A 23035-nucleotide genomic window follows, 5' to 3' on the forward strand; every position below is an offset into this window, starting at 1 on the left:
GAGTTGTAGCCTGAACATCTGCCTAATGACCTGGCTAATCGGTAACGCTGCATGTAATTTTAGGTGCAACCATTAAGAACAATCATTGCCGAAACAATGATTTGCACCTAAGTTCTCAAACTCCATAGGTTGCATGCAGCGGCTTGTGATGGATTTCTGAAATGTAAGTGTAAAGTTACATCTGTTTACAATAGAGTTACACACAGGCTTTATCGCGATGTCAGGGTAATCAGCAGTGACATAATCAACCAATCAGGTTGCTTTAAGACTGCAGTGGCAATGCAATGACATAGTAGGCATTATGTAAATTTTTTATAATGCATCTTATTTTTTAATGATAAACATTTTTCAGATTCTGCAAGAGAATGATTTATCATTTAGAAAAATAAGATGGATCATGGAAATTTTGTATTTTGTTTATTTATTTAGCACTGCCCTGATTAAGCTCTCAAAATACAGATATTATTTGCTCATATTTCAAAGTTTAAGACAGTTTATGAATAAATAAAACCAAATTTACACAATGCATTCTTAGTTCTTATGACAGTGCAGCTTCCTCAATGAGGTGGAAATGACTGTTGAAAATTATGATTGGTTTCACTTTTGGAAAATAAAATAAATGTGTACTTTGAATGCAGTGCAAGTCACTTTGAATAAAAGCACCTGCCAAATGTATAAATGTAAATGTGTAAACATCTTACACAAATTATGAAGGGCAATACTAAATAATTAAGACCTTATGTTTATATATATTGCAAGGAGTATGCAAACTTATGCTATCAACTGTAGTGAGTGGTATGGCTGCTTGAATTGACAGGTGGTACACAAACAGACTGAGCACACATAAGGAGTTTCACTGTTGGCAAAATGAGATGTTAAATTTGCACCGATCCATTGATTGGCTGATCCAGCACTCGGTTGTTTGCAAAGCCTGTGGAAATCAATGAAACACAGTTAATATAGCACTAATATATTGCAGTCACCAGATGCTCAAAGTTGTATAGGAGATATTTAAAATCCAACTAGGTAATGGAGGAATATTCAGACAGAAATCCTCAACTAGTAGGTCAGACTATACAGAGGTTAACACAAGACTTAAAGCTGCACGCTGACTGGACAAAGGAATTACGGTGTGTAACAGCAAATGTAGTAGCTTGGCATGGTAGCGTAATCCTTTAATAAAACTACCTAAGCAGCAGGATTAAAGAACATCTATTTTTCTCAATTGATGAAAAGACAAAGAATTAACGGAGGGGGATGGCGTGGGCTGAATAAGCCTGCAGATTGAGTGTGATAGTACAATGAACTCTAATGCAAAGCTTTGTTGTTTCACTGCAGCAAGAGGGAGAGAGAGAGAGAGCGAGACGGTGTATACATGCATCTTAATGTCTGATGTCTGGGCACAGCACATTTTCCAATTTCATATAGGCCAGTGATTGGCCTGATAAAGGTGTGGGTTTATTTGTATGCTGGCTTCATCATGCGTGGCGCTCCACCTGACATTGACAAACATCTCTTTGACCACATTTCTGCATATTTCTCCACCAGAGGCCAAAGACGGGCTGACTACAGTCGGCCATATCCTTTTCCCCTTTGGTGTGACATTTACAAAATTCAGTGGCTTCCCATTCAACATGCTGTATATGAAAAATGTTGTCAGTATAATTACGCATCCATTTATGTGGGGCACAATCAAATATTGCAGCTGTTAAATGACCGATAATAGCTTTGTCATGCATTACGAGTCTGGACTTGGAAGCGTTTGACTCTACAAGCCAGAGCTTCCCAGCGGTCTGCCGAGGACACACTGGTTGGTACACAGTTGTGATTAACCGTGCATCTCCTTGCCCTGAAATATCAAGGTCTGAGGGCTGTTTTCCAGCGTTTTTGTGATTCAGACATGATTTTGAAATGTGCTTGTTTGTTTACTTTATAGTCCCAGTTGGAGCTTATACTCGGAAAATGTATGTTTGGAAGAGTGCTGTGCCAATTTTTCCGGCAGGAGAAGAAATATTGCATAGTTTTAATTACAATTACACACTGCCGTCTTATTAATAATGAAACTAATCTGATAATCTAGATAGCAAAGACACAGCTTTTCATCCTACTGATGCTTTTGAAAAGCACCTAGTGTACTTTTTCATGAACAGCACAACTGCAGTGGAAGATACACCTTTTATCTACAGCCACCAGTGAACCAGACACATAATAAGGCTGATAACTATTGTCCGAGATTAATATTTATTAATTTAGCAGACATTGATTTACAAATAATACAGATTCCTATCATATGAGAAATTATGCAGTACATAGAATTCCTACAAAAATAAACAGGGTAAAAGATAAAAGATGAGTAGTTTAGGTGAAAGTATACTTTTTTAAAATTAATTTATTATTGTAGATGTGCTACAAAATAGTTTAGGTCAGAAATAACATGTTCAGCATAAAATATGCAACATTTACAATTCATTGACTCATCCTCCAATACTCGACTAATGGATTTAAAATGTTTCAGAGACACCAGATTATGTAGTTTATTAATGCTAATGTAAAGTCATTTATTAATGCTAATGTGCTACAAAACATGCAAGATAGAGGATGAAAGATGTTTAAACAATAACTAATAAAAATATATAAAGTTATAACAGTAATTTGTATTTCAAGGCTCCAGGTAAACTCTGTGTTTATGAAACTGACTGTCTAGAGATGGTTCTGTGGTGCCAGTCTCTAAGGAGTCAGACACATTTTTTTCAGAAAGCCATGTGGTTAACCTGCCTTTGGTTGTCTCCAAAATAAGGTCCAGGCCGTAATAGAGATGTGGCTCCCTAGCCGATTATACAAGATCAGTAGTGATTTTTGCAGCATAAGCATAGGCCTACATGGCAGCCTGCTTAAACTAAAATGAGCTTCGCTCCACCTGTGACTTTGATAATAAGCTAAAATTTCACCAACTATCGATCTGCTTGGAGAAAGCGTCCTGCTACTTTATGCACTGAATGTGTTAAGGAGAATGTGAAAAAGAAAACCTAGTTATTTTACTATTTGTATTTTCTGTCAGAGAAAACCCCTCTCCAGTTTTGGAACAATAATTTAAGCACTGCTCATCCAGATGCTAGCATTCTGTTACCGAAGAATAAATCCCACTGCTAGCATATGGTACTCAGATACAGTTTAATATTTGAGATCAGCCTGTCAATAAGGATCTGTATATTTGTTTAGATGAATCTCTTATGTACCACAGTGATACAGACATATATACATGAGAATTGTATTTTCATTATATTGAAGCATTGATGTTATGTTAGCCCTGTTCTCCAGGGTGTCAAACTAATCTGTAGCATATCCATCATGCACTTACAGATTCACAATAAGGCTTCTCTGCACGAGACACATTTTCATGTCACTTTGTGTGTACAAAGCAAAGTCATGCCACATAAACATAATACACATTCGTTTCATATGCTGCCAATCATTTCAGCCACTTAGGACTATGTCTAATGTTTAGACTCCATTTCTAAAAAGTGACTGTTGAATACATTAGCCCGCATTAATGTAATTAAACCTTTGTTGAAGAACTTCTTGTTTACCAAACCCTCAGATTTACCAGAGCTACATTATCTGTTGTTTGCATACCACTAATTGCAATTACCATTTTTTCCCCCATGTTTGCATGTTTACAATAGCCCCGCGGTCCTAAAACGTCACACAGGAATTTATCATTTCTTCTCCATCATTCTTTGTTTTGTAGCACAAAATGGCTTTTTAAAAAGCATTTGTTTCCCGTTTCAGGTCAGGGTTTTGAAAATGTTTTGACTTAACTGAACCGCTGGGGTTTTGTGTTTCTCTGACTTTCGTCAGACTAAGCCAATTAATCATACTAAATCCCATACACGATAAGGTAAAGGCCACAGCATGCTGCCTCCCTGAAGGGCTTTCAGAAAGCCTCACTGAACTGGGCTTGCTCTGATGAAGAATTTGGATTTAGCCACTTTCAATTAGGTGGGGAATTAATAAACAGAAAGAAAGAAAAGAAAAAGAAGTGCAGAAAAACAACACAGACTGCCAACTACACCTAAACCTGAAATAATTTTTTATCAACTTGAGCTTTCCCGTTCTTTTTTTTATGTTATGTGCCAAAGAGCAAAATAGACAGTACGAGAGATAGAGCAGGAAGAAAAAGGATAAGGAAGTGAGAGATACGCCTTATCTCAAGTACCTTGAGATGCGTTCTGATTGGATTCTGGCAGATGAAGATGGGAGTTTTCAAAGAAGGTTATATTTGTAAGCCACAGACTCTGCTGGCATTCTGCCTTCAAGAGTCGCCTACTAACAGGAACATTTCTGGATCTAATAAAAGGGCCACAGTTCCATTATAGTACGAATGTTCAATCGTTTGCTGAACTCTGACGTTCAAGTGAGACATTTTTAGAGCAATATAGTCGAGCAAACTCATTCTCTTTAAACTGTTTTACTGTTTTCCTGGAATGAGAAAAACCCCTAATGCTATCTTTGTGGCTCCAGTCATGACCTGACATAAGCACGTCAAAATGGCCAGCTTTCATTTAACGTCTGCTCTCAATCATTTAGGACAAAAACTGACAACGTATTTACCCCAGCTGGGGAGAGAGGAAGGAGAACAGAAAAAAATAGAGCCGTAATAAGAAAGCATTTCTTCTTTTTTCTCTTTTTTATTAAATAATGTTACGCGTTTTTGTATATACTGGTTCAGTAAAACCTTCTAAACCAAATTTTAGGTTTGGGCATCTCTATTAAATATTTGTTTTTTATTGTACCTGAAAATATTATGTTATAATAAGTTATTTCTTCAAGTTTAGATTAGTTAAAATCCTTAAAAAAACATATATGAATGAATGAAAGTGAGCGAGCGAGAGAGTACATTCAAAAAAAAAAAAAAAAGAAGTATATGGACATCATGCATGTAACATAAGCTACACATCTTCACTTGGATTGATTATCTGGAATGGTTATAAAAGCATCTTTTATTGTTTTTTTTTTCAGTGTTCCTCGAACAATTCTATTCAGTCTTTGTGCATGACTGAATGGTTATTATATATATTAAGATCTGCACACATTCATGTTTGGACTTTTGAAATTATCTTTGCAGGTTTACTTTGGAAAAAAAAAACAGTTGGAGAAGAACAGATTTTTTTCACACTCTTGCAAAGTAACACATAATGTGTGATATCGCTTGGATCAGGGCGACAAGATGGAACCTGTGAAAAAGGACTTCTGATGGAAAAGTAGCTGGCCAGATACAGATACAGTTGAGACCCACAAGAGAGGAAAATAACTTTATAAATGATTTTCTCTCTCTTAGCCTCATCTCTCATTAACACAGATTTAGCTGCCAGCAATGAAAATGCCTGTGGTTAAATTAATAGGATGGAAAGGTCGGCCTACATTCTCTAACACAAGGCATTGCCACAGGGAATGATGAACAGACAACTTTCTACATGGTTTATCAGAAGTGTATTTGTTAAATTTTATAGAGATGATAATGGACAAGGCTCACCATTGTTTGCTTATTTTAACCACCAGACTAATGTGCAATATTCACAGTTACATGTGTAGTACAATGAACTGTGATAAACCATGTAGAAAGTTGTATGTATGAGGACTGTCATAAGCAAATAAAGAAAAGAAAATACGAAAACATCCTAGTGGGTGAAATTCAAACTGGTGGGTTGTAAGTGTATGTGCAAAACTATCAGTTTTGTGTGAGCAGATGTCCTTCCAAATATTTGTATACCTACTTGCCAATTAAACTATCAGGGGATCTGCACATGGATAGACCTTTTAGGGAAATTGAATATCTTTTTAACTCTGTTTTTTCACGTTCAGTAATTTGCATTACAGTGTAAACTATGATGTCTGAATCATTTTAAAGTGGGAGGCTATAAATATGCCCAAGTACAGAGGTGGTGCTTTTATAGAACATGTTCCTTAGTTAAACACAACATGTAGTGTATTCATTTGTAGTTCACCATCAGTTGATGGCCAGTTACTCTGGATGTTAACGGGATGTTCCCTAACCCCAGTGGTAAAGCATTCAGAAGGTATAGGAAGTTCATGTGCCATTATGACAACAAAAGAAAAGAACAGCCATTATAAATACTGTTTTCCAAGATAAAATCTCAGAAGAAGACAGAGTGACCGTTTGAAGTGGCCAGACTGAATTAGTTTTTCTGCTTTTCTTTTCACATTAAATCGTTCTTTTAGTGCCAGGGACTGCATGCATTATCATAAATTGGATATATGAAAGATACAAGTTATAAATGAAAGTTTACCATAACAGCGCCTAGCTCTTTTATCTCCAAAGTTATACATTACAAAAGCCTGGTGCAGTTTGTTAGAATGTGTGATATTGCTTTTTCGGTTGGTTTTCACTCCTTTATTTTCACAGATTAATATCAGAACATGTAATTGTTTATGTATTGATCTGCGCTTGCCTCACTTTTCAGCGTCTAATACAAACTTCTGATGTATCGAGTCAATTACATATCAAGAACTCCTCCTGATTACTTGCCTCTGCTTTTCTTCTATTTATGAAAGGAAAAAAGTCTTTCTTGAGAGAAAGCGAACGAGAAATTGCATCATATATCTGCTGAGATTAATTTCTGCATTCACTGGGTTTACAAGAGCAAGAATAACCAGCCCCTTTGTGAGTCTATTGGCAACTGGGTTATTTGTCTAGGTAGGCAGGGTGTGCTGAGTGTGTGGTGAGGTGGCTTAATGAACAGCGAGATTGTTGGCAGGCAGGCCGCTGTATAGCTGTAGCGCTGAGAAAACAGCAGGCCAACATAATTGTGCATTGTTCAGCCATAGAACAGGAGGCAGAGCATGTAATGAGCTGTAGCACCCGCTCACGTCTTTCCTAATGGGCTATGACCAGGATCATACTTCCAGGGGCCTTAGCCACTCCAATCATTGCTATCGTCCATTCCCCCTCGACTTTCTTTCAAAGACCCCAATATCCCCCTCTTCCTCCCTCTCACTTCTGGCAGTTCTTTGTTTGTCTTAAAGGCACAGTTCATCTGAAAAGGAAAATTCGGTCATCGCTGCATGACCTCTTTTCTTCAAAGAAAGAAACTTATTCAGGTTTGGAACGACATGAGAGCGAGTAAATAAAAGCATTGACACAGGCCAACAAGAATCTTGGAAACAAAGTTCAAGTTTAGTAAGAAATATGTTGATGTTATTTGCAAGATGCTGTGAGAATTTTCCTCTGGCTTGTTTTTTTTCATAGGGGTTGGGCAGGTTTGATCCTGTTTTGCATTTTGATTGCTCAAGCCTCCTGCAAAAATGGGATTCCAGTAGGCCTACTTCACCGATTTGTTGTTTCTTGATGTTTTTTTTTTTTTTTTTCGTTTTACCTGAAAGCCGGAGACACGCAGAGCCAAAAGCGCTTGAAAACCCAACAGACCAAAATAAACATCAGCTAGTGAAAAGCCCCTGAAATTGAATGTCTATAATGCAACACAAAATGCAAAAAGATTTTAAGCCACCCTTTTTTCGGAGACCACTCCGCAAGACACAATGGAAGTTTGCTTTGACTCTCTCGTCACGTCCAGCGTTTGATGTCCTGCAGCCAGAGAGCCAAAGTTAATGAATGAGATCGGTGTGTTCTGATTTGCTGCTCTGTTTCTGGGCACTGTGTTCTCAGCAGGGTCCGCAGCCTCTCTAACCACATTCTGACAAGACAGCTGCTCTGAAAGAGAGAACGATGAAGAATATGAGCAAACGAGAGACTGGAATCGTACAGTCTTGCTCCACGACTGTAATGATATGGATTTAATTTGTTCTTGGGTGTGCAGGTCACTCCAAAGACGTGCGTTTGGCGGCCCAAACTTTTGAGACATCGTTAGCCTAAAGCAAACCGACAGAGCCCGTTATAGCAAGAAAAACCCACAAAAAACACACCCCTGAATGCACGAGTTGATCTGTCACAAATATCGCCGTAGGGGGTGGTGTGCGGAGGGGTGTTATTCTCTGTTGGTCTCTTGTTTATTATGTCTTGGGTGTTTCATATAATAAATGGAGAGAGACAGTTTTCTCTCAGGGGTTCTTAGCTTCTCCCCACAGAGCGTGATTAATTGTTATTGTGGTCTATTTTTATGTCGCGTCCTGAAATACGATGGTGCAAGAGAGGTAGCTTGACAATGTAGCTTGGGGCTCTCGCTGACAGTGTTTGCTTTATGGTATTTTCATATTTTATGGCCCTTGCTGATTTAGTTACTTCAAAACATCGCTTGCCATTAGATAGAACACAGGTACTGGCGAGCCCTTCCTGCCATCGATAGCCCTGTGGTCCTGCGCATGTTTTATAGACGCGCTAATGCACCGCCGAAAAGCAAGGGGGTTCGGGGACACCCCGAATGATTAGGGGACATCGGAGAGACTCTCAGGACCGTGTCTTAATAATGATTACTCTACAGACTTAAGACCAGATTTAACCTTGTTGTGCCTGAGACAACTCACCCTGGTTCACAAGGTTTAGCTGCTAGAACAACCAGGCTGCCAGGATGGAGAATTTGAGACCGTGGGCAGGCAACCGCTCACAGATAGTAGAGCGATGTTACCTGGGTGCTGTTTACTGGGCTGGATAGGGAAAGAAAGAGAGACAGGGAGTGTTTCTAATTATAACGATCCAGTCACAGTGCTGTGGTGGGCTGTAGCTTGCATGAGCAACCGCAGAAAGATGACTTTTGGTTTAATTTGGAAGACTAGCAATAATCCAGACTAAATCTCTTAAAGCTGCAGCTTCCCCTCTGTCGGATTAAGGGGCAGTCTTAAAAGGATAAGAGCTGTTTATCACTGCTTCCCTCAACACATCCTAGTGACTTCCAAAAAAGTGTATATATGAAACTGGTTCCAGTCAGATAATGTGGCCATTTATTAGCGATTATGTGTCACCTAGAATACGCAGATATGCAAGCAGAAACTACTGAGATCATGTAATGTTGGAGTGAATGAGTAAAACAAGCAGTAGCAAGCTATTAATTCCTAAGGAGGGAAAGCACAGTATGTTAGGGAGCTTAAAGCTGTTTTCGCTTTAACAACGTTCTCTAAATTTCCTCTAAACATAAATCCGTTTTCATTGGTCACTTATAATCTAGCCTCTTGCAAATCAGTAGGACATGTTTTATCTCTGTGTTACTATTTAGACATTAACATTTGACTATTTCTAATTCTTAAAGGGATAACCTTTTTTAGTTTACTTTCACGTTGTTCCTTCTTCTCTCTTTCTTCTCTGAAACAAAAACATCTGTCACACTTTTGGCACATTTAAAAACAAAAACTGTTGACCAAAATTCTGTACAATTATTCAAATAATACTTCACTAGTATAGTTTCAAAAGCTGCATCTACAACAACTAAGTTTTAAGAAGTCATTTAAAAACCTCTAAAAAATAATAAAAAAATGTTGTCCCTGCAAACAAAGTCAGTGGACCCATTGACGTCTATTTTATGGACCAAAAACATTTTTTCAAAATATCTTCTTTTACGTGCCAAAATAAAGTCAAACGGGTCCCTTTAACTAACTCTTAAGAATAAAAGAAAAGGGGAAAAAAAAGTCTGTTTATTTTACTATAGGCATACTTTAATCTCAATTTTCATTAAACCCACATTTAATTTCTAAATACTAAGGCACCACAATAAAACCCTGAAAGGTGTGTTTTGGAATACAGAAGTTTTGTGAAATCATGCTTTTCATAATCCCAGACACAGCTGTTTTATTTATTATTTATTTATTTATTATTTATTTTATTCCAGGGAACGGACTGACAAGTGAATTGACAGGAATGCATATGTACACCAGCTCAGTTTTCACTTTGAAAACAATTCTCATTTGGAATGATGACAAGATGGCTGGAAGTTTTATTTACTTGCTTGATGTAACACCGCAAAACAAACATTTGTAAAATGGATAACTCTTAGATCTGGAAGGAAGTTGGTGAACAAAGGCTGCGGTTGTCATTACTTGAATTATTTATCATCTTTTCTTTTTCTTTTTATATTTCACAGCAGTGTGGCACAGAGCAAAATGAATGCATCCAAATTGAGCCTGTTTGTTTAAAGCGGCGTTAATGAAGTGTTCCTTTTTTCTGTTTTGTTTTTGCCTGTCTTACTGTCAGGGCTGCTAGGGGAACAAGCACTAATCCAGCACGTCATGATACGTGTTGTTTGAAATTGCATGAAAGCGAGAGGCTGCCATGTGTCTCACGGGGGTAAAGAGCGAGAAAAATAGGACTCCGCAGGGGCAGAGGCAGAGAGAGCACAACCTTTTTGGTCTAGAAAGCGAGTATCCAGTGGGGAGAGAATCATTCAGGGAGCAATGCAAAAATAGAGGTGCGCGTGTGTAGATTCTTGTTTACAAGGTGACACCTTTTTAACCTCCTATTAACTGCATGCTCCTGAGAGCATCTGTTCTCTACTGGGAGAGGGACGTCACTTGATTCTTTCCCTCTAAATTCACCTTAAAGTTACTTTCTGGGTGTTAATGAACGAAGAATCCAGCCATGCTAACCAATCTGTACAGGTTTTCATGAGAAAACCTAACAATGTTCAAGAAATCCATATGGTCAGAAATCACTACGTATTGGTTTTTGCACGAACAAAAGGAGAGATAAATGTTCTCTCTCTCTCTTTTTAGACCCGATAGTCTCGCTGTATTGTTTAGGCTGACCTCGGCTCTAACTAATAATCTCTATAAAAGCGGGCCTGTTAATCAGGACAGTAATTATGTCGCATTTATCTGAGGGGCTGTTTGCCAGTCTTGGCAGGTTTGTCAAGCCACACTCTCAGTATGGGAACTATAAATGTAGACAGTTGATTGCGATAATTATAATGAGACCAATAGAGAGAATAACAAGGATTATACTCATTAAAAAGCAAAAATCAGCTTCACTTAGCATATTATTACAGTATGTTGGCATATATGGACAAAACTGAAAGGGAAATGTGGAGTGTCTTCAATTAAGAAAAGGAATTTGAAGACAAATACAGTCAAAGAAAGAAACAGCATATTTTGTGTCGATAATTACCTGAGCGTAAACTACTAAAATCTCCATCAAATTCCCCATATAGATGTTACAACCCCATTTTAAAGACTCATTTTCCCAAAAAATGTCTTAAATTGCTTATTAACCTACAGCCTGGGACCCCAGGTGTCAGATCTCCTCTGTTTCTGCTAATCAGGGGAAGTGCTATTTTTCAGAGCTCGAACTGAACAAAATTGGAGCTGTTGGAGAACTCTTAGGTTGGCATTATTCTCGTGTAATGAGTGTAAGAGAGCCCAATTATTCCACTTGCCATCAAAACAGAGGAAGATTAACTCTTCTCCACTTTGACACTCTCCAGCAGTACTATCTTTTTATAGATGTTCGCACTCTTGATCTGTCTATGCTGTGCTGATATTATTATTATTTTTTTCTCGATGCAACCGCTGCATGTGTGCATGTGTGTGGCTTTCCTATGCTTTTTTAGTGCATGATAGCTTCATCAACATGCCTGCCACCTGAATAAAAGCACAAAGAGAACCCTGCAGCTCCTCATGCAGAATGGCTATGACTTGTCATCCTTCTCTGGAGAGTGGAATCAAAACGCTAAATTAGAGATACAGCAGCGCTGCGCATATAGGGGGAACCATTTTCGCCCAAGCTTAGCTTGAATCCCAGTTAAGTGTTGGGTTTTGAAGCTTAAATTGTCACACTGTAGAGGGATTTCACCACTTTGCTTTTGAAAAACATCTTGTAGATTAAATGGAAAGGCCACAGTTGGAGCCCTCTGAATAAATAAAAAGAGTCCAGCTTTATTGGATATCGCATTTTTTATCAGCCTGCAAGAAATGGAATTGGTTGCTAATCAGGAGGAGCCGAATAACAAGAGATGAATAAAAATGATTCACCACAAACACAAACTCACACAATCTGAATCTGAACAGACACACAGTCAAGATATGTTGGGTTTCGAAAAACACATAGCACACCCACGTACACCTAGACGGCTTTGATAAGAGACAATTACCACGCATTGTTTACAGTGGAAGCCAAATTATTTCAGCTCTTTATTTCAAAAAAGTCATGGTGATGATAGTTTAACTACCAAATGCTCAATGCCCAAATACAAAAGTGATCTTTATCTCTTTATCAGCAGGAATGCAGATGTTTAAAGCACATAGGGGGCCGTGCACTGGGCCGTATGCTGTTGTTTTTTTGTCCACGACCCCTTTGCCATCCTCCCCCTAAACCTGTTTGGGTCTAAAGACGGACTAATACAAATTAAATTAAAGAAAGTCTGCACAGATTATCCTGGTGTGTTTCAGCTGCTGTGGCGGCGTGGGGTCAAGCCCACAGCATCTGGCCCTCCTCGCCACAGCAAGCCCACAAGCTGCTCCGCTCTCTCTGGGAGCCGGAGCAGAGCAGCACCCCAAGTGGCCCACTTAGGAGTGTGTGTGTGCACATGTGGTCGGGCCCAGGATGTGGGAATGTAAAACAAGGGTGTGAGCCTGTCAACTCGCATGTAAATTGTCTTGCTGCATATTTGGGTTTATTTGTTTGTACAGTGTTAAAGGAGTGTAGGAAAGGGTGTTAAATAAGTGTTGCGATGCTGTGGGGAGGTTTTGAAGCAAATTGCTAATTGAAAATCTGAGGAAATACATGCTTGAATTAGCCCCATATCTGTCGGCAGTCCCTCGTGTAACATATGGTGCAACGGTGTAAGGGGACGTCATTGTTCGGTAGTGATAGCAGACTGTCAGCACCCTGATTAACATCTGCTCATCGGTCTACAGATGAGCCACTGATGTGTGGCGAGGTAAAGCGTCACTCTAGATCCGATGCTGACAGCTGCTGAAAAAGGCCATTTCAAATATTAGAAGCAGATGTGTCCAGCATGGCTAAATCTGAGCGCTAACTACTATTACAGTATTGCATCATGAATTGTGCTGATTGGGTCAAGCTTGTTAGGATTACAGTGGAGTTTTTATCCGCCCATCTGTCCTTTAGGGCATCACGGGACCGTTCAGCCACTACTACGTCTGTCGTCCAGCGGCATGTAGTAAGGTGGACAATTGCAAAAGGGCATAAACGGCAACAGGAGGCATTTAGAGAAAGCAGGAGTTGGTTTTTGCATCTTCTGCGTGTTTTTTTTTTGCTATAAAAACAGAGAAAAACGTTGTGATAAATGTAGACTTAATAATGTTAGTAAAGATAAAAAGAAAAATACTATTACATTTAGATGAATATAAATAAGCCAAGTATTAGCCAATATTTTTTTTTTTTTTTTTTTATAAAAAAAAGTAGTAGTATAAATATAGTCATATGTTCAACGTTCTTTTTCAGGTTTCAAATTTTGTTAAATAATGAAAGTCATTCTTCATAAAAAGTGAATGAACGTATTGTCAGTAGGCTTACAAAAATATAAAAAAATATTAAATATACAAAATACGTATTTAAAAGGTTAAAACATTTAATCAGCCTTATATGCATTATTTTATCTGTGGAACACAAAGGAAGATGGATGAGGACTAATAAAAAACAAAGCTACACAAACTTTATTGGTTCATTGAACGATTTATGAAAAATCATTATGAAACGCAGTTAGATTGTTAGATCCTGGAAAGATAGAGAAGCCTTAGAGAGTCTTTCAAAGCGTCTAGACCATGTGCTAACTGCTACACCATACCTCTAGAGCCTGGGATCCGAAGCCAAGAATGCGGTAAACATTGTTTGTTTGAATAAGTGGGGAAGGTTGGAAGGATTACTAAAAGATTATGAAGTTCCGCCTGCACCCTGCCGCACCGCTTCCTGTTTGCACATTGCATCACATTGCATCTCCACGCACACCTTCTCATCTGTAAAGGATGTCAATAAGGAGATGTCAATAAGGAGGCTCGCTCAATCCATCTTAGAGAGGGGGAAGAGAGAGATGAAAAGACAAAGTAAGAAAGAGAAAGTTCACTTGAGGCAGAGACAGACAGGGAGTATATCCGGGGAGACTGAGAGTCTGTAATGAGTTGCTGCAAATTTCCATCCACAGGAGAAAAAAAAAAGCCTGGAAAGATGCCTTTGTGCCTTGTCATTGTGAAGAGAGGTGCCATGCTTTCAGTGGGGGAGGCGAATGGGCTGAAAGTGTGGGGGGGGAGGGTGGGACGGTCTGTTAGACATCTCAGTACGCTGACAGATATTTGGGAGAACATACCCCGAGATACTATGTCATTATTTTGGATCAAAGTGTCAGGCGGGTATATGATTTACACTCATAACAAAAGCAGCATCCAGAATGGATGAGTCGGCACTCCCTGCTGGAGCCCAGTGCTGGATATTACACTGATGTAAAGGTGTTCACATCGCTCATCTCCACTCGCGCCCGCCGAATGAGTCTCTGTGTGTATTAGTGAGTGTGTCTGTGTGGGAGAGAGAAACAGAAAGATGCATGACTATGGTGTAAAATGGCTCAATGTTGCTCCTGAGCTGTGAAAATAACAGGCCAAGCACTCACTCTCTTCATGTTCAACAGTGCAGCTACAGTCCTTTGGCATCTATCTATCTATCTATCTATCTATCTATCTATCTATCTATCTATCTATCTATCTATCTATCTATCTATCTATCTATCTATCTATCTATCTATCTATCTATCTATCTATCTATCTATCTATCTATCTATCTATCTATCTATCTATCTATCTATCTATCTATCTATCATCTCTATATATGATGAGCAAACCACTAATTTTAAGAATAAGCTAATTTAGCATTAATTACAAATTCTAGATGTTACAAACAATGCTGTTTAATGATTTAAACTAAAAGCAAAAGCTAGATTAATTATTTAAAAATTACTTTATATTATGAATTTATGCTATATTTAAATTGATGAATTATTTACACAACCATTCAAATGTTTGGGGTCAGAAATCAATGCTTATCCTTGCGCATTCAGCAGGGATAAATCACATAAAATGTGACAGTGAAGACTTTCTATTCATCAAAGACTTAAAAAAAAAAATAAAGCTGCTGTTTTGCTGTAAGAAAACAAAGACTCTACCTGAATAACCTGTGCGTGTCATCCATTTATCTGAAAGCTAGCAAACCAGCACAGGTTTGTACATACTGCTATTATCTTATGTCAAGATGACTCTCCTTTTCAATCCCAGGTGAGGCCAGGTGGATATGAGGAGCCGTTTGAATGAAAGGAGTGAAAGTCTTTTAGCCGAGGCATTTGAATTAGAATAACATCCCACAGGACTGACTTCTGCTAGCTGTGGCCATTTGAGTTTCATTAGTTTCTATGGCTAAATTGTCCTTTGAAAATGCAATGTGATAGTCAAGGCCCCCCACCTACGCACTACCACAGTCACACATACGAATACACCTTCTATTATGACCAGTCTGCTTCCTGTAAAACATCCAAGTAGATTGTGAATCTATGAAACGCACACACAGCCACACACTGCGGGTTGAGAAGGATATCGTAACGTCGAAAGAGCTATTTATAGTGGACAGAGTATCTGATCAATTCCCAAACACCACAGGCCAACAACAAACAACCCAAGTCTTCTTGTAAAAGAGAAATATCAAAGTACACACACACACACACACACACACACAATACAGTAGATCATAAAGGAGTGTCACAGTAGGAATGCGGCCTTGCATTAGCAAACAACACTAGAGTACGACCCTCCTTGCAGGCATGCAGATATGCATGAAAGGACAGGTTATTTAAATCTTTTAATCATGCTAAAAGGCAGCGAGTTCTGTCATATGATGACCGTATGAATTATTAACAGAGTTGCTATTAATGTACGCATAATTAATCACATTCACAAGTGAATGAAGCTTATAGTCCTTAGTATATGTAGATTGAGTCTTTTACAGGATCAAACAGAAGGGCATTTTCTTTCCTGGTTAACGGTGCAGCTGTTGATCTGGGAAATACCCGTTCCTGCTTTCGTTGTTTATGAGAGCTTTGTGATTGTTTTCTTAAAGGAAATATATCTGCTGCAGTTCGCAGGAAAAGCAACACTGAATGAATGAGGTAGGGAAGCGTATTGTGTTTACTCATTTATAACACACTGTTTCGTCCCCACGGAATATTGCTTTAGTTAGTGGAATAATGCGCAGCCGGGTATACAGATGTAACCGCAGGATGTCGACTTAAAAGTGATTCCTTTACCTATTTTTTCTGCAATTGTTTTTTTGAAAAAAAAAACCAAATCACTTTGGATCAACTAAGTAAAAAATAAATAAAAAATACAGCCAGTTTTTAAAGCTCCAAAAGCGTTTACCCTTGGTAATGGTTCCCTTTCATAATAAGATGGATTTAAAACAGGCCAAATTGAGTTGAGTGTGAATTGACAGGTGATGAAGTGGAATGATCTCGAGGATATGGCAGCTTATTTGTCACATGGGCTCCTGTAGCGATTGATTCGTTATAATTTGTGTTTGTAGGTAGCCGGCCGCTATTAAACATCAACAAGTCCTCATATTCATCACGGCTCCTGCCGAAGAGGCAGAAATAGAACACGTAATCTCATCCCGATGCCAGGGCGAGCCTGAGGCGCTTCTTCACCTCCCTTTATACCATCGAGCCTCCCCGAGGGCTCACATGGTCTGGAAGAGAAGGTGGGGGGGGGGATCTATAATATAGCAGATGGCAGAGGATCTATGGGAAATTCTATAATCAGGGGTTGGCAACCTAACACCGGGGCTGAGGAGCACCATGTTTCTCTGAGCTGGGGAAGAAAGGATAGATCCACTAATAAATAAATCTACCAGGTGCGGAGATGAAGCCGCGGTGGTCCGTTCCTGTCGTCATGGGTGCCATGCGGCTTAGAGATGCTGTAGATCCACCAAAGAGATGGTATGGTGAAAAGAGAAGGCTTTGAGAAAGTAGGAGGCAGGAAAACAATTAAAATAAAAGTAAAGGAAGGCCTGCATGTCGCAGAAAGAAGAAAGGGAAAAGTGCGTGATGTCTGCGAAGAGCGACTCCATGTTGAGATTGGCTTTCAGTGTGCTGGCGGGTGTGAGACTCCCCTGCTCCATTCACGCAGTCAAAAGGCACACACATAATTTCTCTGCAGCCTCACTGTAGCCACATTTGTAGACATAGACATCTCCTAAGCCTCTGTGGAAAATGCCACCCTTGCTACAGGCTCATTTCTGCTCCTATCACTAAGCCACGCTCAACAAAGCCTGTCTCCATTTTTTTTTAACGAGAAAATAGCTACCTGCCTTTGCCTCATGATAACCTCTCCTCAGTAAGCTCCTTGTGGATGGAGGTAAATAAACAACAGGACTCATTATGAGTACCGATTTCCTCCCAGCACTCTGGGGACTGTGTAAATAAGCCTTAAGATGACTGAAGATTCAGCTTCCAAATAACACCGAGCACTGAACTGCTATTAAAATGAGTAAATGGAACGGTTTTATTCTAATTGAGGTCCTTCATATTGCTTTTCTTTTAGTTCATGTAATGCATATTGCTTTTTAAAAATAATTTGTATTTAGCCACAGCATTTGTATTCAGTGTTAGCGCAGTGAGAATATGCTTTTCCGCCTCTGACTGTGACATATTAGGAGCATTTGTACTTTAGTGGAGTTAGAAGAAAAAGGACACTCGCTTGATCTTCAAAACACGTTTTTTTGTCCCCAACCACTCCCTAAAATGAAAAAAGAAAATGCTTCAAGTTAATTTAACTAGTTTTGTTGTGCTGAAATCAGATTTAATAGGCATTATTATCTACAGTTGTGAAAACAAGGGTACAGTCTGATAATTATTATTTGCTGTTATAGCGTGCAGTTTGAATTACTGCATAATTTGAATGTGTAAATTCAAGTACGGGCTGATGTATAAGCTCAGAAGAAATAATACATCAATTTCAGCAGAGGTGTGACAATTGTTTTTTTTTTTCATTCCTTTGCCACCAGAAGAACTTCTGCTCCACTCACTCTGTGCATCTGGCCCCCCGTACAATAAATGTTCTCACATCCGGACTACGGAACCAATTGTCACGCTGAGAAGAAGGCAAATCAAATCTCACAGCGGCAAATAAGAGAGGAGATTGCTTTTCCTCTCCGCTGGCTGAAGTTGGAGGAGTTAGATGGGGAGGGTTGTTGGGGTTAGAGGCTGCGGGTTAGAGAGCAAGAGAGAGAGAGAAAAATTATGTTAGGGTCTCGTTTACCGCCCCCTTTCCATTACTTTCCTCTCCGGCCCTTCCGCCTTCGTTCACAGAGCTCTTACGGTGTGATTTGGCCCACCGGACCCTCAAGTATGTGGAAAGAAATACAACAATAATTAAGGGGATAGGGTGACACCGGCCGCCAAACTGGGGCCGCTCGGATCATAACAACACATTGTAGAACCTGATTAAGTAGCCATTTGTGGCAGCTCGTCTGTAGTTTAAGTAGCCCTCATCTCCGAGCCTGAAATCCGACCTCTGTGCAAGAAATATTGATAGCCCTTATGGTTTGATGGCGGTCAGCGGTGTAGGCATACAGTACATTACTTTACAGGAAGATTGCCGCTAATGCATGGAAGCTCTCTGGCATAAAGACCTCTAAGGGCCAAGGGCGCCTCTTAAATGCCCTCTGGCCATCAACCTGAATTAATGAAAAACACAAAGCAGCGTGGCGCAATACAATTGATATCCCTTTTTGGGTGAAGCTTACTAATTATGACGATCCATTAGCGAATCATCACCACACATCAATAGATGCTTTTGTTGTGGAATAATGGCACTTATCTATCACGTTCTTCAAAGAACATGTTGATATCTGCTGGAATACAGTACTGAAGCGTGTTTCGTAATCTCTAGCAGTAAGATGTCTCTGTAGAACAGCAGCCGCATTTACATAACTGAAGCTATTACTCCAATTAGCCCACTCTGATATAAGCAGAGAGATCAAAATGTCAACAGAAGAAAATCTGCTGAGATGACTGAGCCTGCATCATCGATAGCAACTCTTCTCATAAAAGGGTCAGCGATCCGTACAGCATAACTGCATTTCAACAGGGCTCTCATTTGTTTTAAGTGTCGCGGCCGAGGAGAGCGAGAGCAAAGCTTCGTATGTGCAGACGCACAAGAAGGACAGCCTGGAATCTCGCTCTCCCAGCAGAGCTCTGAATAGCTCCGCTCAGAACCAATTATGGGCCGGCCACACAAAGGCAGATCATTTGGAAATTTGTATACTGTCTTTTTTTAATGAAGCTTTCCCCTTGTTACTCAGTCCATTGCTGTTAATTAGTCTTTTTGTGGATGACCGTGGAGATGGAAAGGCTCTGTAATGAGTTCTCACAGGGACTAAAGTAGAGCACAGGTGGCATAAAAAACATATAAAAAACATATGCTAATATAATGTTAATTAATAAATGGCTTTTTACAAATTATCTCTTTGATTACAATGACTTAAGGTTTAATTAGAACCATAGCAAAACACCCATGCAGGCAAGAACATACACACGCCCCACACGCACACATACACACAAAAGAGAGCGTTAACCTCCAGTGGGTCCAGATTTCACCAGCCCAAAAATATCAATTAGATGCCTGGTCAGCCGTCACTTGTAATTAAAATATTATCATGCGTGACGGTAATTACAGAGTGTGGAGGTGAGACGGTACCCAGCAGCTCATTGACTGGTGATGGAAGAAGGTCTAAGGTGGGCAGTGATGAGCATTACTACACTGTAAACCAAGAAAGAATTTGTTAAAACTGTAAAAGTAGGATTCAATAAATCCTTTTTGAAATGAATTCCACTAACATGTCACTTTTAAGCGTTTACAGTTGTTGACGCACACATCTTGCTTTGTAGGGATCTCCTAGCCACTGTTGATATACGCAGATGGGGGAAAAGCGCATGTGTTTGAGATCACAGATCTTTATGCAGAGTTATTCCATCTGTGATTATGATAGCTTGTATCTGTCTCCCAGCAGCTAGTCTGAATGTCCCTGGCTGACGGCATAATCATTGGTCGTGTTGCACTGTCTGCATTAACCTTCTTATCGCCTGGGGGACTGGTGTTGTCAGGGGGGCTGATGGCTAGACATACCCCTGGAAGGAAGCCATTGACTTCTTTTTCTATCTTGGTTTAGAATCGAGGAGGCAGGTTTATCCCCATGGAAAATACCTGAATTTTGAATCTAACCAGCCAGTTAGATTACAAATTACAATTACAAAAAATAATGAACGTAGGGAATAATATTTAATCATCATTACATGCACCAATAGAGCAATAGTTATTGACAGCAATAATTATTTACATATATTTGTTCACCAAATAACACTAAATATGATAAATGACATTTGGAGACCTTTTGACCATGCAGAAGAATCACTGAGTTATAGAGTTCTAATTCAATTGAACATTTGAACTGGCTGATGGAAATGAATAGAACTTACCGAGGTTTAGACCTTTGACTTAAGAACATGTCTTAAGTCTTAACGCTTATGTCAAAAGACATTTCACAAAAGAGGATTGTGAAATTAGTCATGCTGTTTGCAAAATTGAATGGCCAAATATAAAGAGCATTAAAGTCTCTGCATAATTCATTATTTTGCTTAATTTGACAACACTAGTAATACAACCACAAATATACTATGAATACTTGATATATCTCACCCAGTTCTACTATGTACTTCTAGTCATTTATTCGAGAAGCGCTGCTTTCCAGAAGACTCTGAAGTCTCTTTTTTCAATGTGGGTCAAAGAGTCATCGTATGCAGATCATTGAGGCCTTTTCATCTGCATTTGTGAAGTTAAAAAATCCCCTGGCATGCTCTTAATTTCCTTCCTCCGTTTATTTATTTCTTCGATATGGTTATATTAGCATCCTCAAAAGTGGTGTGAGGAAAAGCAGCACTGGAAGAGAGGAAACTTTTTTCTCTAACCCCCAACCCCTCCTCTATTCCCCTATCTGGCTTAATGACATTTTGAAGAGCGTGGTCTGACTAAGGATGGTTTTGTGCGTGGGGGGAGGCTGGAGGAGTGACGACAGGAGCAGACTCACTGCAGCAGAACAGGCCACGTGTGCTTAGAAAGAGAATGGGAGAGTTTGCCTTTGAAAGCACAGGCAGCTAACTAGAGTCTTTGTGTAAAATAACATTTCTATCGAAAGGCAATTACTGGTGACATTATTTTGGTTGCTGCATAATTAAATTCATTTTTGTTCTCTCTCTCTTTCTTTTTCTTTCTCTCTCTCTTTAATTCTGTCTCTTTCCCCCAGACGGAGAATTATTCCATTGACTCCAGTTATGTAAACAGCAGAGCACACCTAATTAAAAGGTATGTCTTAATAAAGCAATCAGATTAGCTTATCTCACTCATTTTGATGCATTCTTAAAGCGGTCAGATCATACCTTTTTATAACTTTTACATTTTTTCCGTTTGATGCTACTCACCATTTAATAAACAGCCTATTTGCATGAGTTATGAGCAATACAATTTATGTACTAAGTATTCCGCTTTCTCTTGGACAGTCAAGTTTTTGATGTTTCAGGTATCTGATTTTAGATATTTCAGAATGAGACATTTTTGCATATTAGTGTCAATGGATAGACATACAGATATAGTACAGTGCATTAGTACAACAATCCCTTTAACTTTAAAAAACATGCCACTTTTTAGGACGGCATTTGTTATAAAAAACAACAACAACAACAAAAAAATGTTTTTGGCTCATAAACCATTTTAGGGTTTGGCCACATACTGTAGGCAAGATATTAATACTCAACATGTTTATAAGTGGCCTGTTTTAAGCTTTAATAATTCAGTATCATAAGTGATTAAACACATCCTCATTGAGTAGTTCTCCTTTCTTCCCCAATATGAATAATTCCATCAAATCCTTACAAAAACATGTATACATATTACATGTTAGAGAATATTAAAGCTGTAGCCCAGAGCAGAGGCTTGGGCGGTTAATCTACATCCATGTGGATGTTAATCAGATAGCTAAATCTACAAGAATTTAAATCCCGGAATTCCAGAGAATTCTTCCTCAGTACACACAAGGAGGGCTTTTGTAAGGCCACAGAGATAAGGAAAAGGTAACCTTATTTTGCATTGTGGAAGAAAAAAGCAAGGACAATAGATCCTTTGTACTGGCAGGACTTGGCCAGCATTCTTCAGTCCACCTAAAAGGAGGCTATTGACTGACATGGAGCATTGGCATGCAGACATCCCTAATGAAGGTCCTCATCCGCCTGGGGGCCCGGCTGCTACAGATGGACCACAATGTCTCTCTTACCTGGATCAAAAAAAAAACATTCCAGTTTACCTCAGTACTGCATTTTTCAAACCAATTACAGCAATTTTATCTTCTGAAAAAAGCATTGCCTATGTTTATATAAACAAAGAGTATTCAAGTGTTGGCTGTTTGGCTCTGCGACACTACAAAGAAATCCCCTCCGGAGCCTGTGGGCGAACAGACTGGGACAGGTGCAATTAGACTGATAAAATCAGAGGCTGCACTACCACCATTGCAGTGACATTGCTAGAATCCTTCTCTCTCCCTCCCTCCTCTCTTTCTCCTTAGATGAGGCTACAGAGATGCTTTTGTCTATGTATGTCAGTGTGTGTGTATGTGTGATCCTGATCCTCGCTGTTGCTTCAGAGGCAGAATGTGTTCCACTGGGCTAACTATCAAATTAAGGGAAATCAGGCTTGTGCACTGCAGCTGTCAATTGGCAGCTTTTTCCCTCCTCGCGCTCTTTTATGTCAGTGAATGAGAGTTAATAGGGAAAGCACAGTTTGCTCAAATTGTTACACCTCTACTTAAAAACTTCCAGAAATGTATGTGACCAACATAAGTTCTCCTTAATAAGACAAAGTGACCAGATTTTTTTTAACACCGAAAACCCCATGAAATCAAATGTTTGTAGCTTTTTGTCAAAGCGTAAAAGTCTTTATTATCCAGGAAAATGAACTATAAATATTGATAGCTCATCTTGTATGCAGTGGTGTAAAACAAGATGTCTCTGTTTTTTTCTTTTCTTTTTTAAGATGT

The 23035-nt window shown here is 39.2% G+C and overlaps 1 protein-coding gene across 3 annotated transcripts in view; it reads left to right on the forward strand.

Annotated features, from left to right (window-relative positions):
* LOC306883717 (protocadherin-19-like) overlaps positions 1 to 23035 on the forward strand; it is a gene marked incomplete at both ends in the record, with an annotated part of 54620 nt that overhangs the window by 6051 nt on the left and 25534 nt on the right. For all 3 annotated transcript variants that reach the window (XM_079439131.1, XM_079439132.1, XM_079439133.1), the window contains one exon: positions 21254 to 21312. In XM_079439131.1, the coding sequence (XP_079295257.1) occupies positions 21254 to 21312 (59 nt within the window). The remainder of the gene's footprint in view (positions 1 to 21253; positions 21313 to 23035) is intronic.

Source organism: Barbus barbus (assembly GCF_936440315.1).
Source record: "Barbus barbus genome assembly, chromosome: 17".
NCBI classification, from domain to species: Eukaryota; Metazoa; Chordata; class Actinopteri; order Cypriniformes; family Cyprinidae; genus Barbus; species Barbus barbus.